General features: G+C 37.7%; 1 protein-coding gene across 1 annotated transcript; it reads right to left on the reverse strand.

The window, feature by feature from the left end:
• Positions 1–1118: 1118 nt before the first annotated feature.
• avil (advillin) lies at positions 1119–15524 on the reverse strand. The gene is made up of 20 exons (XM_053653041.1): positions 14877–15524; positions 12250–12315; positions 11842–11916; positions 11033–11229; positions 10214–10322; positions 9854–9964; positions 9284–9489; positions 7374–7452; positions 7033–7131; positions 6608–6761; positions 5762–5862; positions 5219–5356; positions 4445–4603; positions 3822–4001; positions 3383–3531; positions 3036–3180; positions 2457–2645; positions 1859–1948; positions 1592–1720; positions 1119–1232 (listed from the first exon to the last, which is right to left on the reverse strand). Exons 2-20 carry the CDS (start codon positions 12307–12309, stop codon positions 1119–1121), a joined length of 2484 nt encoding a protein of 827 aa, XP_053509016.1. The 5' UTR covers positions 12310–12315; positions 14877–15524.
• Between the last annotated feature and the right edge of the window lie 715 nt (positions 15525–16239).

Genomic DNA, 16239 nt, shown 5'->3' on the forward strand with positions numbered 1-16239 from the left:
AAACCACGTCTAAAGGCCTACCTCTTCCTGAAGTACTTAAATTAGCACTTTTCACTTAAAAAAAATTGTCTGTGTGTTTTCTTACTATATTACTCCCCTACAGAGTTTTAAGACTGATGGTATTTTTAGGCCGTGACCTGGTGATCTAGTATCGGGGTGTATTTATTAATAGAGCCTTCAAAACACTACTGGAAGTCACTTTGGATAAGGGTGTGTGCTAAATGCTGTAAAGGTAAATGTAAACTGAAATATTCCAAAGTTATTATTTAATTAATTCTTTTTATAGTTTTATTTCTTTATTTATCATCAGACAGTTTGAACATCCACAGAACACAGTAGCTACAGCATCCTGGTTATGTAAAGTAAATATGAATAAAGTGTGAAACCACAGAGCCACTGCACTGTTCATTACCAGTGTGTGTGTGGGTATATGTATGTTTGTGTTTGTAACCTAGAAGCAGTCATTTGTATACATTTGTTTCATTTTGCATCACTATGTATTTGCATCTCAGGTCAGACATTTGAGCGCAGGAAGCCTACAATATACTCTTTTATCAAATGAGTTTTATTCTTTATGAGACTCAATAATCTGAGTTCAAATATTTTACTATACTAGAAATATCACTACAGCTACATTGGGCCTAGATTTCATTCATACTAATGTGATATTATTAATAGAACTTTTGTGTGTAACATTTAATAAACTGGCACAGCATTATTGTTGTGTTTACAGCATTACAGCTTTCACTTGTATTAGTTTAGAAGTTGTTTAAATAATAACACTATCACTCTACATGCCAGCATTTAGCATTGATAGTTAAATATACTTCATACAGATGTTTGTATACTATTTAAAAGCATGAAAAGTTCTGTAATCTCTGATAAGCCCTATGAACCCTGAGAGACAATAAATGAAATAAGATACTCATTCTCTAATCGACTCTGTGTAGAACTCAGTACATATCTGATTCAGGCACAGCTAATTTACTTTCTAAAGCTCTAAAATTTATACACACATATAGAATAGTGCTTCATTGTTTTGACACATGTACGCTAACTCTTTACAGCAGTTTAAATTCAACATCACTGACTAAACGAACACAAAAACACGTAAGAGTTCAAAATAGTTTGTTTTTCTTCTTGCTGTCCAGCTGTTTCCACTGCGGCAAAGTGTTAAACACATCTTTAGACATCTGGAATACGGAGAGGAAATCCTCATCTGACAGATGTTTCTGTACCAGAGAGAGAGAGAGATTTATTATTATTATTATTATTATTATTATTATTATTATTATTATTATTATTTAATTCTCCTTTCTTATCTATATTGATGCGTTGGTAATATTGTATGTAAACACTCATGCCAATAAAGTACTTTGAATTGATTTGAGAGAGACAGACAGACCAACAGACAGAGTGAGAGAGAGAGAGAACTGTATATTTAAATGTTCAATATTTTATAAACGTGACATTTTTGGCTTGTCAAAACACCTGTAACTTATCTGCATATCTATCTATCTATCTATCTATCTATCTATTTGTCAGTCAGTCTGTCTATCTGTCTGTCTGTCTGTCTGTTGGTCTGTCTCACCTCTCTGCGGGCGGGGTCGACTCCCTCTGGAAGCTCTTCAGCTGATTTGTTAATGAGTTCGTCAAGAGGAAAAGTCTGATACACTCGATTTTCTTCTTCTGTATCACCGCTCTGATCACTGCCCGGCCCCTGAACACACACACACACACACACACACACACACACACACACATTCTCATTGTGATTATAATGTAATTAAGATGAATTAATAATGTAATTAGTTGATGATGGAATGTACAGAATCATATATAAAGAGTAGAGGTGTACGTTAGCGTTAGCTTGTCCTGCCGTGGTGATGCTGACTGCTTCTGTGACCACGCCCAGTTCCTCCCTCAGCTGCTCGTAAGGTTTCCCGCCCTGACACACAACACATACATTTACACTTTAATCAGAGACACCGCGAACACATGACAGCACACACAGTGGTTAGTTCTAGGTTCCTTTTGTAGGGTTATACATGGAAACTTTTTCTCCCAGTGAGACAAACTGAAGAACCCAACAGTGCTTTACTGCACAACTTCACATTTTATCTATAAATCCATACTGTAGTGTTTAAACTAAAAGCTTTAAAGTGTACCTGTCTGTCTGTCTCTCTCTATCTGTCTGTCTGTCTGTTTCTCTACCTGTCTGTCTGTCTACAGGAGAAACAGACTGTTCACTCTACACAATGGACACAGTGGAGAACACTAAATGGTTCTTCTGTCATCTCTCTCATAAAGGGTTCCAAGTAGAACCCTAGTTTTGAAGCTAAGAACCCTTAATTATATTAAGAAACCTTTTTCGTTAAGACTGTATAAACTATATGAACTGTATAACCTCAGTGTAATTTGAATATTAATGAGCGAGTAACAAATATTAAACTCACGCTCCACTTGCTCGGGTCCCAGGCCAGGAACCAGCCGGTGAAGGTCGGGGGTTCGAAGCCCTGTTTGAGGAGAAGGATGGGGGTGTCGGGGTCTCGCATTCCGGGATGCGTGCGTAAATATTCCTGACACATGGTGATAGATTCCTTCTTCTCCGTGTCATTCGCCTCAATTCCGATCCACAGGAACACCTGACACACATTTATCATCTTTTACTTTCATTGATATGTACAAATGTAGGCAAAATTTTACTATATAAAAATGTATATTTTATTTTCATTAATGCATAACTATCATTTTATTATACATTTTATTTTTTAACTTTAATTGAGCACCTTACTGACGTAAGTAGCCAAATTATTTTTGACGAAAACATTCAGACAATATTTTCCATTTTAAGTAATTTTATATGTATTTAATTTTCTATATGTTATTTATGATATTGTATATTCTATATGTAATTATTTCAAAATTATTTTCATGACATTTACAATGATTAAAAATCACAAAGTAATTAAATAATGATTAGAATATGAGTGTTTTACAGAGGGATTATTTCTGTAAGTGTGAGAAAGCCGCACCTGATCCCAGGTGTCCAGCAGCATGACATCGGTCTCATTCAGGTCGTCCTGAGTAAACTGAGAGATTTCAGTGACGATGAACTTTCCAGTTTTATTCGAGCACTCGAACAGACGCGGCTGATGATCGTTCGTGCCCTGCTGCAGCCTGAGGGAGAGAAAAAAACACTCGATTATTAAGCACTAAATGACTTTTTCTCTTCGTCTTCGTCTGTCTCGTTACTTCGTTATTTAACAGAGAGACAGAGATGATCTGTGTGAGAACTCTGAAACTTAAAAAGATTAAAATTTTACCTCCCAAACAGTAATAGACTTTTAATCATTCTTTAATAACGTGTAACGCTTTTTACCTTTTGTCGCTTGCATACGGAGTTTTTCCTCCCAGAAGCTGCCAGAATTCAATGGGTTCCTGTCCCTCAGCCATGATTTCCTCAGAAAGCCCTCTGCCAAGAAAAGTGCTCATCTCTTTAGCCATCGCTCGTTCATCTCCACTCGAGCCCTGAAAAAGAAAATTATCAAAATAATGAAATAAAAACATGAATCCGAGTGTTCTTATTTACATTTCATTCTAATAAGCACCTGGTGAGAAAACAGGGGCATTATAGGTAATACACACACTCCAATATCAAATTCTCCAGCATCGAGAAGAAGAACTGTGTGTGTGTGTGTGTGTGTGTGTGTATTCTAGCGTTTGGGACAGTGTTCAGTAATGAGTAGTGATGAGCGGTGGTGTTTGGGACGGAGCCGTGTTGGAGTATAAACTGTAGAAGGTGTGTAGATGTTCCTCACCTTGCCATACCACAAGAACACTGAGTTCTGACTCTTCAGCAGAAACACGTCGTTAGAGTTGAGAGAAGCTGCTATAGCTGGAACCTCGATCGCTTTGGTGTTGTACGAATCGGTTCCAGAGACCTGAAAGAAACGCACCGGGGGCTCCTCGACTGCCTCAGATTTTCTGGAGGTTCCTCCCTGAGATGAAGGAGAACAATAATAATAAGAAGAAGAAAAAGAAGAAGAAGTAGAATAGTGCAATATTTGTACTGAACAGTTGTTGAAAACAGTTCCCTTTTTAAAACATAAAATTAAATTTGTAATGTTAATTAGGATTTTTTTTTCTACTTGTAATCTTATTCAAGTGCATCTTTAAAGCCCAAAACTGTATGTTTGCATCATTACAGAATCTCAGATGGTATTGTAGTGCACTACGGAGGCTGCAGCTGTCTTAAACACTGCGTTATATTTTCAGGGAAGTTGAAAATATTCGATTATTTCATTCTGTGTAGTTTCACGGTTCTGTATTTGCCACACATGCAGTCAGAGGCTGTTATAGAGCCAATAATAAACATAACCCCAGTTTATTTATTTATTTATTTATTTATCAGTAACAGAAATTGTATATAAGTAATAAATACCTCAAACACCACCATCTTGCCCTTAAACATGGCCATGAAGTGTCTCGGCTCTTTACCCATCGTAACTCGCACCTGAACAGGCTCATTACCGTACTGTTGATCCACCGCCACCGCATGGAACGCACATGCTGTGATCTCATCCTGAGACGCGTGACGACCCTGACACACAAATATACATATTCCTCTTAATTTCTATCAAATATATTCATGCTAAAGTTAATGATAATGTTTATACAGACAGACTAAACAGGAAGGATGAACACCTCATGAGAACAATCAACTACTACAGCAGCAGAACAGGAAACACTGACCATATAAGGAGAATGGGACAGACAGTACACACTTTATCTGTATAGAACTGTTTCATGTAGAATTTATTTTATTAGATAAAAATATAAAAAGTTAGATTAAAAGTGTGGTTTTTCACATTATGGTGTTTCACACAAACCAGTGTAATGATTTTTATTTCACTTTTTATTTCATGTGTTTTTATCTTATAACCACATAATCATGATATTATCGTGCCTCTGTATACTCTATACACCCATCTGATCCTTTTTATCCTTATATGACATAACTTCCTGTTGTCCTTAACCTTCACACTCCTAATTTCTGAGCACTTTATTTAAACTTATTTATATTTATTTTTCACAATACTAATAAACACAACACACACACTCTCTCTCTCTCACACACACACACACACACACACACTCACTGTCACACACACACACATTACTGGTGTATGTTATAGATATATATGAAGTTCTTTACCAGCCACATGTACAGGATGTAGTTCTTCTTGCCGTTAACTTCATACGTGTATAAGATGAGATAACAGTCGCCTCCGTAGAAATACCCGTGTAGATTAGCATCCACTTCAGCCAGCTCCATATTCTCAACCCTCCACACCTGAGAGGAAACACGCATCATTACTGACTTCATGTGTAAAAATATATATAAATACACATCCACACAGGAACGCAGAGACAACTAAAAACACCAAAACCAAGAGAGGAGGAAATAAAAATATCATTAAATGTGTTTTATCCATAATGACATCTATTCAAATGCCCATGACACTGCTTTTATCTGTTTATCAGATATTCAAATTCAGTCCTTTAGTCATTTATGAACAACTGAAGAATGTCTTTATTCACACACACACACACACACACACACACACACACACACACACACACTCACACACTCACACACACACTTTTATTACTTTCTTACACATGCACATTTCTTGATATTTCTGATGATTTTCACAGTTTCTCGAGTCTTTATGTTCCAGGTCTGAGGTAGTCATACCTGTGCTTGTCCACTTCCATCGTCCACCATCCTCTGCTGAGCGGCGACTTCAGGCATCACGTGCAGCGTCGAGGCGTCGAACTTCTCCTGCGCCACTTTGGCTGAATAATAATAATAAATAATTGAAACACAAGCTTTGCTTCATTATTTGAATTATTTGGCTTTATTTCTATCACTGATCCGCTCAGTAGGGTAAGACACAGTGGTGCTCGGTATTTATGTTTATTTCAGCTCTTTATGTCATCAAGACGGTGTAACAGGACAGTTTAAACTGTACACGGTGATAAAAGTTATAAAAGACTTTCTGTGGATTTGTTTACGTGCATTTCTCTGATAAAAACACAAGCAGCATGTGATCATTTCACTGTTTAATTAAATGTTAAGGATTTGTGTTTTTATGTGAAAATATTTTAATGCCTGTTTTTTCCCCAGAAAGTGCTATCTGTCCTCTTCCATATGCATGAGCTCACATGATTGGCTAGTGTCACTGTGATAGACAGGAAAGAGAGAGTATGCCCCTCCCACCCAATGTTACTCTCTTGGCTGTTCAAACACACACGTTTTATTCAGTTTTCCTACTGTAAGTTGCTTAAGAAGGAAATGGGATCGCGTCCATGGTACTAACTATCAAGTACAGCTAAACGCTATTGGCTATTTAAAAAGGGGGGAGGAGCCACTTGATATGTCCCGCCTTCCTGTTTCAGTGGAAATTACGTCAACACATTAAATAACGCTGAGCGTTTCAAGACCTGAAATTTAGTTTAGAATTTATAAGTTAGAAATTTAGAATTGTAAGCAGTAATAACACACACACACAAACACACACACAAACACACACAGAAGTACCGATTCGGCCCACGTTGTTTGTGCGTCCCATCCCTACAGTCTGATCTTTAACACTCCAGCTCTGGAACAGTTGCTTAAACAGTGCTGATTCTGCTCCGTCATGAACCACCTCCACGTTAGTGGTGTGAGGATAAGCTTTCTGCTTAATAAACTCCTACATACACACACACACACACACACACACACACACACACAGATGTATTACACAGTATGTGTGTTATATCTGTGCTAACTGTGTATTCAGTAAAACTGCATCAATTTATATTATATTATATTACTTTAATGTAATATAGATCATTATTATTATTTGTATTTGTTTCAGGTGTGCATTTGTGGCCTTAATGCCTTTCTTTTAAATAAAAATGAACAGAAAATATTTCACTATGAAAATAAAAGAATAAGTTTTAAATATAAATGTATCTCACCACAGCTCGGGACATCGCTGCCTGTTTCTCAGTTTTATTCGCTTTTTTCCCTTTCCACACGAACAGTCTCACTCCGCCCTGATCCACGATGTAACAGTCCTGTAACATCACACACACACACACACACACACACACACACACACACACACATACACATACACAAATAAAGCAGCAATAACAGAGTAAAGTTTGTATAGTGATGTGTAACAGCTCCAGTGTTGAGCAGCAGGAACAGCAGCACAGTTCCACAAAGACTCGTGCATTTATTTATTTATTTATTTAAATTAATGATATTATTTGATGATTTTTATTATATAATGCAGTGTGTTAGTTTTACTCACATCATGATTCAATAAATCCTGCACCAGAGGCCTGCTAGCAACCTCTCTCACCTTCATTTCCCCATCAGCATCAGTCACTCTGCACATACACACACACAAACCCACATAAACACACACACACACACACACACACACACACACATACACACACACACACACACACACACACACACACACATTAGAAGAAATAAAGAATAAAGAGGATGTGATTCTCAAACTTCCTTCATGAATATATTTCTTTCAAAACATAAAATGAAAGCAGGTGAGACGGTGAGATCTTTAATTTTATTTTATGAAGAAATTTGATTAGTTTCTTTATTTCTTTACTTTATTTGTAGAGCACAATTAAACACCGACCAATGTGTTGACACCAACACCAATGTGTTGACCAATGTGCTGTACAAAGATAAAAAAAAATCTAGAAAACAATTGAAATATCCAACATGCCTCAGCTACAGGTTTATGTAAAATTAAAAGGCAGAAATAAGAATCTTTTTAACCGAGTTTTAAAAATAAATAAAGCTGAATCTTAGAGATACAGAGAGAGAGAGAGAGAGAGAGAGAGAGAGAGCTCAGGGGCAGCTACTAAAGGCACGGCCACGCCTACACTTTAATCTGGACCCGAGAACAGTTAAGAGCAGCTGATCAGAAGACCTAAGAGACCTGGTGGAAGTGTACCGTTAGAACAGATCTGCATGGCGCTGATCCATTTAATCATTTAACAGAAACGATTAAAAGCTAGTACTCTATTCTGAAGTGTACCAGCAACCAATGGAGCAAAGATCCACCAGGGGAAATGTACTTCCGCTTACATGTACCTGTCTATATCCTGTACACCTGTAAACCAGACGAGGCCGTCTGACTGACTCCTTTATATAACGAATACAATAATCGAGCTGCAATGAAATGAAAGCATGAACGACCTTCTGAAGATCATTAAAGAAAGAAAAGGCTTGATTTAAATGAAAGAAGCTGGATTTGAAGACTGGATTTATTTGCTTATCAAACTGAAAGGTTTTGTCAAATAATACACCCCAGTTCTTCACACCCTCTTTACTGTTAGGCTCCTGGGGGCCACGGTTACATTATCAGTTGGCCCAAACATAACGATCTCTGTTTTATTTCATTAAGATGTAAAAAAGATGTAAATTCATCCAGCTCTTTAAGTAATTTAGACAAACTAGAAGCGAAGTTAGGTCATTCTTATTTTTCTGTTGCAACGCCAGATTGATTTGTTTGTCATCTGCATAACAACGAAAAGAAACGCCATGTTTCTTAAAGATAGACCCAAAGGGGAGCAGATACAGCGAAAACAAGAGCGGAGCGAGGATAGAGCCCTGAGGAACCCCTTAAATGAGAGGAGCTAAGGATGAGAGAAATTCACCAAGATTTGTTTATAAAGCTTCTATTTGACAGACAGGACTTTAACCACTGAAGAGCCAGACCTCGAATACCAACACGGTGCTCACGACAGGACACCAACATACCGTGATCTACAGTACCAAATGCTACACTAAGATCTCATAATAACCGTAAGATCTAATAATACAAGGATTGTCGAAACCCCAGAATCAACAGCTGATATCATTAAAATCTTTTAAAAGTGCTGATAATGTGCTGTGTTATGCTCTAAAACTAGACTGAAACACTTGAAGCACATGGACGGGGCTTAAATTCAGTTTGATCATCCAATCACACATTTGATCATGTGACATCATGACTAGCCGGGACAATTTCATCACTTATTAAACTTAATGTAGTGTTTAGAATAAAATACACAGCATTAGCGAACCCCGAAACATGTGTCACAGGACGAGTGTTGTGATTGGCTAGTGAAATGTATATTTAAGCTCTGCCCTCACTGATCAGAACAAGCAGTAACTGTGATGAGTTGTTCTGTCGATACTCACTGGTACAGCGTGACCTGAGACATTTGTTCCTGATCCGCTTTTTCGTCCGAGGTTCCGTTCGGGAGCGTTGCCGGCCGTTCTCCGATCGTGCTGCACAAAAGCTCCATCAACGCCGGGGATTTGTCCTCTGCGTCGCCCTCGATCAGCCCGATCTCAGCACGTCCTCCACGCTCACGATCACGAATGTCCTTCGCCAACAACATCGCCTTCACAGATAAAAGCATTTCACTATGAGTGGAGCTGGGAGTCTACTCTGAGATTAATGCAGTAATATTTCATTATTTCATGGAGTGTGTAGTTACAGAACACACAGACTAGTGTCTACTGTGTCTATATAATATGAATATTCGACTGTTATATTGAATAATGAATTTTTTTAGCCGCATATTTAAAAAGCATTTCTGAGATTTATCGTTTCTGCTCAGTGCACTATATGTATGACAGAACATACGGAAATAATTACATATTGGGTTTTTTTTTAAATTAAATAATATATTTACAATATTTATGTAATGTTTAAAAATATTTCTGTTATTTTTATTAGATAATTCGATGCTGTAAAGCACAGACCTTCAGGCGCTCCTGTGTGTTGCTCTCCGGGCCGTTCCACTGGATAATCGATTTTCCAATGTCCAGCAGAAAAACGTCTCCGAGATTAAAACTCGTCCAGCTCATTTCCACCTAAAACATTTACATTAGTGATTTGTAAGAAATTTAACGTGTAAAATATGTCTTTGTACACATTTCCAATCCAAAAATTCACAGCATTTACAGAATTACATCAGATTTAAATGATTAACGATTAATAATATGAATAAACATTTAGTTGTTGTGTTTGCTGCAATGCTAATGTTATTGTAACACTAATGTGAAGAGTTACTCTAATGGTGTATAGTGTGTGTGGGTGTTTGTGTTTGTGTGGAGTTTCACCTCTTTGGCAGAGACTTTCCTCTGTCCCTTCACGTGCAGCAGTCTCTTAACGTCACTCACGTTCGTCACCACGTGTTTCATCCCCGAATCCACACCACCTTTTTTATAACTGTGAGAGTCGAGCGATAAACACATCAGGACGTTTAAAAATGATTAAACACCGTTACAAACACTACTCACACACCATCGTGACTCAGTTCACACCTAGAATAAACTTCTCCTTCCTCATTCTCACTTGTCTAATATCGTCTAATATCTCGTCTAGATTGGATTTTTTTTTAGCTAAATTATATTATTATTATTAATAATAATAATAATAATAATAATAATAATAATAATAATTCAATTCAATAAAATTTTATTTGTATAGTGCTTTTTACAATGGACATTGTCTCAAAGCAGCTTTACAGAAATATATAAACACAGGATACATATTTTAAGTGTGTGAATTTATCCCTTTTGAGCAAGCCGGTGGCGACGGTGGCAAGGAAAAACTCCCTAAGATGATAAGAGGAAGAAACCTTGAGAGGAACCAGACTCAGAAGGGAACCCGTCCTCATCTGGGTAACAACGGATAGTGTAACAGTAAAAGAAAGTTCATTATGGATTTTACATGAAGTCTGTTTGGCCTTAGTCCCAGCAACCACAGTGAGTGTGTCCATCTGGAATTTGAGTAGATGAGAGCTCCATCCAGAGGTAGGGCATCAGAACGGATCAGGCAGGATATGTTATATAATAGATATATTATTATTATTTAAAAGTTTTGTCTGACATTTTTCTGAACTCTACAGTGATCCAGCTCTGATGTGAAGAACTCACATGAGTCCCTGTTTGAAGTATGCACAGAAGATCGTGGACTCGTTGCTTTGGACCTCACGGTACTGGATGGGACTCGAGCCCAGAAAGTCGTCGAGCTGAACGGCATAAACAGCAGCAGCACCCTGTTCATCCTGACTCGCCTCAGCGCCGATCCAGTAGTGAATGTTGTACGTCAAGGTACTGCCCGATTTCTTCGTCTGTGGAGAGACAAGAGGGAAAACACTGAAAGAGTGAAGAATCATTTACAAAAAACCTACATGAGAAGTACAAATAAAATAACAGATTTATAGAGTCTTAATATTGACTAGAAATGAATTACAGGGAAAAAAAGAGAGAGAGAGAGAGTGAGAGAGAGAGTGGGAGAGAGAGAGAGAGAGAGAGAGAAAGAGAAGAGAGAAGAGAGGGAGGGAGAGAGAGAGAGAGAGAGAGAGGGAGAGAGAGAGAGAAAGAGAAGAGAGAGAGAAAGAGAGAGCGGGGGAGAGAGAGAGAGAGAGAAGAGAGAAGAGAGAGAGAGCGGGGGAAAGAGAGAGGGAGAGAGAGAGAAAGAGAAGAGAGAGAGAGAGAGAGGGAGAGAGAGAGAGAGCGGGGGAGAGAGAGAGAGAGAGAAAGAGAAGAGAGAGAGAGAGAGAGAGAGAGAGAGAGAGAGAGGAAAAGTCAGACACGCGTTCCTGGGAACAGCAGACAGCAGTTATAAAGCAGTTATAGAGCAACTATAGAGCAGTTATAGAGCACTTATAAACACGACGCATGTGTTATGAATTCCTCATAAGTGTGTTTATGTCATGCTACAGTTCCTGAGAAACACTTACACACAGGACGAGGTAACAGTCGCCTTCGAAAAAATTGCCGTGAGTTTTCTCCGGGATGACAACCAGCTCCATTTTCTGTAAAATAAAATAAAACAAAACAAAAATGACAATAATTTTAATGGCACTGTAAATTTATAATAATTCTACAGAGTCACGGTGATGTCGAATGAATTATTATTCATTAAATTTGAATATTTAATATAAATGAGGTCGTAATTATAGGCTAATTCTTCCCCTCATTATAACTATGCACTTCTAAGCCCACCCCTTATCCTAACTCCTCCCCTTGGAATAAGGGGCGGTGTTATGGAGATGAGCATGAGAGGAAGTGGTGAATGTATTGAATGTAGCTTCAATGTCAGTTCAGTTTTAGCTTTGATGTGTCTGTGTGTGTGTGGGTGTGTGTACCTCGATTCTCCAGATGATGATGCCCGGAGTGCGCGTGACGGCTCTGAATGTTTGCTCCATCTCCAACTGAAAAGAGAATAATCAAGAAAATCATGATACACTTCAGTTCATCACTGCTGTACAGCCGTTATTATTATTATTATTATTATTATTATTATTATTATTATTATTATTAATATTATAACTCTTTATTATTTATTATAACACTTTATTTTCTTTATCTAGCTGTGAATGTCAGGTTTGATGTTATTTAATTGTCAGAAGTTTCAGAAGTCATTAGTAGTGACATGTTACTCCACTGTTATACAGGTACAACATTATTATCCTTTTACTGTATTTTTTATTTCTCTTCATATTTCTTTTTTTTGTGATTCCAGTTTGTCCTGTTTTCCTGTTTGCACTTTTAGCTGCATATTAATGAATTATTAATGAATAAAACCGCTATGATATAAATAAAGTCCTCCGCCTTCTACGCTCGGCTCTGTGTGTGGACTGCGTTCTGTCTCGACTGTGAGACATTTTTGAATTAAAACATTTCAGTAAAGTAGAGCCGAAAGGAAGCTGACGGAATCTCGATCTCCGTTCTCGTTAACGCGCATTGCTCACATGAATTCATGCATCCGTGTTTGTCAATTCTATGCAAATGATCACTTCACAAATGGGGAACACGAGTCAAATACAAATCATGTTTAAATGTGTTCACTGCGTAGTAAGGAGAAATCAGGAGCTCTAACAGCACTCACAGGAACAATGAAAGAGGTTCTCCTCTCACAGAGGGTTAGATGTGGAACTAAAGTAGACCTAAGAACCCTTAAAGAACTCGTACACTTGGACCGACTAAACACCAAACCTCATAAACTCACATGCACCCGAGTGTTATAAATTATACTACAATGCATGCGCCATGTCACATGACCACAAGCACCTGAATCATGTTGTTGTGTAATTGCAGGTGTTTAAGTCACGTATTGTACAACGCTCCTTGTTGGTATTTAGTCGTTGTCACCGTTCTTTCATGTTCATGTTGTTGTCTAGCCTCGTTATTTCTCGTTCATGTTTCCTAGTCTTTGTGTTTCATCTATTTCACTGTAAATAAACGTTTACCTGCGCCTCCTCTAGCAATCTGTCACAATTATTAGAACAGCTGACACAGTAGAAGGTCTGAAACACTCTGTAGGACACCTGGGTGTAATAATAACTCGTAATCTCCTTCTTCTTCTTCTTCTTCTTCTTCTTGTTTTGTTCATGTTGTGTTCATTCTGTCTTTTAATGAATGAGTTCTGGGTTTGTGTTTGTCATTTTACATATTCTTTAATGAGAAGACTAAATAAAACTACTAGAATAATAACACACACATAGGTGTGACTGCACCTTTAAACCCATATATGGAAATCAAAGTGGGTGTGGTTTAAAGGCTATAGAGAATGCCCATATATGGAAGCATTGCAATGGCACACAATGAGATTTTCCCAGAAATCCTGTCAGGTTAGAGTGTGTTAGCCAACTAGCTACAGTCTTAAAAAGGTTCTTCGATAGTTCTTTAGAGCACCATAGGTTCAGCAAAGAACCTTCTTCTTGTCAAGAACCATTTTTCATTGTATAGGGTTCTTGAGTTGAGCAATATGGTTCTGTGGAGATTAAAGAGGTCCTTTATGTTTAATTATAGGTTCTTCAGAGCAGTGTATCATCCCTTAACAGATTGAAGTGAACCGTATGAGGTTCTTTGTGGGACTGGTAAAGGTTCCCCTGGCAGGTATCGCTCTTATGAACCTTAATTTGGTTCCTTAAAGCACTAAGGTTTCTTTTTTTAGAGAACTTATGATAACATGTTTCCTTGTGGCACTGCTGTGGGTTCTTTAAAGCACCAGTAAATATATGGTTCTCTAAAGAACTTGAGAGCAAAAGGTTCTCTAAAAGGTATAACTTAAAAGGGTTCTCCTATGGCATCAGGCTGAAAGCCCCTTTTTGGTTCTAATTGGTACCTTTACCAGAGCGCAGTGTTAGCAGTGAAGATTATAGAATTTTTAAAAATGAGTTAAAATCCTGTCAGGTTAGTGTGTGTTAGCTAGGCAGCTAAAAACAATCAATGAAAATACACATGAATATATCAACTTCCTCATTCCGATTTAAACACCATATATGGACTTAATGGTGTGTTCGTGTCTAAGGACTACAAGTCACGCCCACTCAGTCGTTTTCTTTCCATACATGGAATCAAATATAAAGTATATATATATAGTTTACATATATTTTATACCATATGAGTGACACTGTCTGTGTGATATCTGATCCAAACCATACCAATAAACTGCTGTATATCTGTTACATAAACCTTAAAATCTTACTTTCTGACATAAGTTCTACCTGACAGGTCACATGACCAGATACACCTGTCTCACTGATATTAAGCTTAACCAAGCAGTGAGACAGTTTGCAAGTTCGAGTGTCACATAAACCAGACTGAAATATTATTTCTCAGTATGTGAATTTATTTGATTTATTTTATTTAGGTTGTGTCTGAAGCCTGGTCCATTCCTCCATCATTGCTCTCTAACATACACCCAATAAAGCGTCTTTTATTAGCCGAGTGAAATCAGAAAAACAGCTGAGATCAGAGTGAGACTTACCTTCACAACCAGCTCTCAATCCTGTTGTTAATGACAAATCTGTAAGTGATGTGTGTTTCAGCTCAGCTTCGTGGAACAAGCTTCGTAAGTGCACTCTTTCCCTTCCTCCTGACACTAATGTCTCGCTCACACACACACACACACACACAGAGAGACTGGATTTGATTAGGATTTGCCTGCCTGGGTCCTCGGCTATCACTCCATCCCATAGAAGGCCAGATAGAAGCAGAGATACAAAGTCAAACAGGCAAATGAGTGAGAGACTTATTCAAAACAGAGAGAGAGAGAGATAGAGAGAGCGAGAGAGAGAGAGAAAGCATATAATGATGCATTATGGTAAATCAATAGAAACAAAAAGCAGAAGCACAATCACAGGGCCTGTAGAGTACTGTACTAAATAAAATATTCATCACTGATGGACCTGCGTCTCTCTCGCTCTTTCAGTTCAATAATAAGTAAATAAATATATAAATGAAAATAAATAAATACATCAATGGCCTTTATATCTGCTAATGTGACATCCATAATCCTTCATAAATCTGTTTTAACTCATTCAAATATTTATCTTTTTACTAAAAACCAAAATTGAGAGAAACTTCCTACACTATTACAATAAAGAACAATTAATTTCTATTAATAAATACACTCTACATAATATCTCACTCTTTTACCCAGAGTAACTGAACACACACACACACACACACACACACACACACACACATGCACATACCCACACACACACACACACACACACACACGCACACACAAAGATAATTAATAATGTGTGTGTGTGTGTGTGTGTGTGTGTGTGTGTGTGTGTGTGTGTGTGTGTGCGTGTGTGTATGTTGCTTACTCTCACACAAATACTAGGACCGTGTAATAATATTTGTAAATGTAAATAATGAATCCCTGAACAGAAGGATGACTGTTATAGCATTAGAGAAAGAAAGGATGATGGTGTGATTATGATGTGTGTGAGAGTGTGAAACAAAGCTGCTGATTGGTCGGCTGCTCTAACGCCCATTATGACATCATCAGCAGTCAGTGTGAGGTTAAATTCTCCAAAATTTCATCCGTGTTTCAGTTTCACACTTTAACCTGAAATCTAAAAACTCTGAACCACTGAAATTATCTACAAAAGCAGAAGTGTAAATAAATAGAACAATAAATAAACACAATAATAATAATAATGCAAGAAATTTGAGCTCACACACACACATACACACACACACATTCAGACACACACACACACACACACACACACACATTCAGACACACACACACACATTCAGACATTCAGTTCATTGTGCAGTAAAGTGCACAGCAGTTTGTCCTAGCACTCACATGTACACAAACACAAACA

The sequence above is a fragment of the Ictalurus furcatus genome, chromosome 21 (genome assembly GCF_023375685.1).
Source record: "Ictalurus furcatus strain D&B chromosome 21, Billie_1.0, whole genome shotgun sequence".
Lineage (NCBI taxonomy): Eukaryota > Metazoa > Chordata > Actinopteri > Siluriformes > Ictaluridae > Ictalurus > Ictalurus furcatus.

Bases quoted from the DNA above. Each gene is read 5' to 3' on its own strand.
- avil (XM_053653041.1), bottom strand. From the start codon at position 12,309: ATGGAGCAAACATTCAGAGCCGTCACGCGCACTCCGGGCATCATCATC. The intron at 9,490-9,853 runs GTCTGTGCTTTA...TTATCTGTGAAG, and splicing joins ACACACAGGAGCGCCTGAAG to GCGATGTTGTTGGCGAAGGA. The intron at 7,132-7,373 runs GTGAGTAAAACT...GTGATGTTACAG, and splicing joins AGGATTTATTGAATCATGAT to GACTGTTACATCGTGGATCA.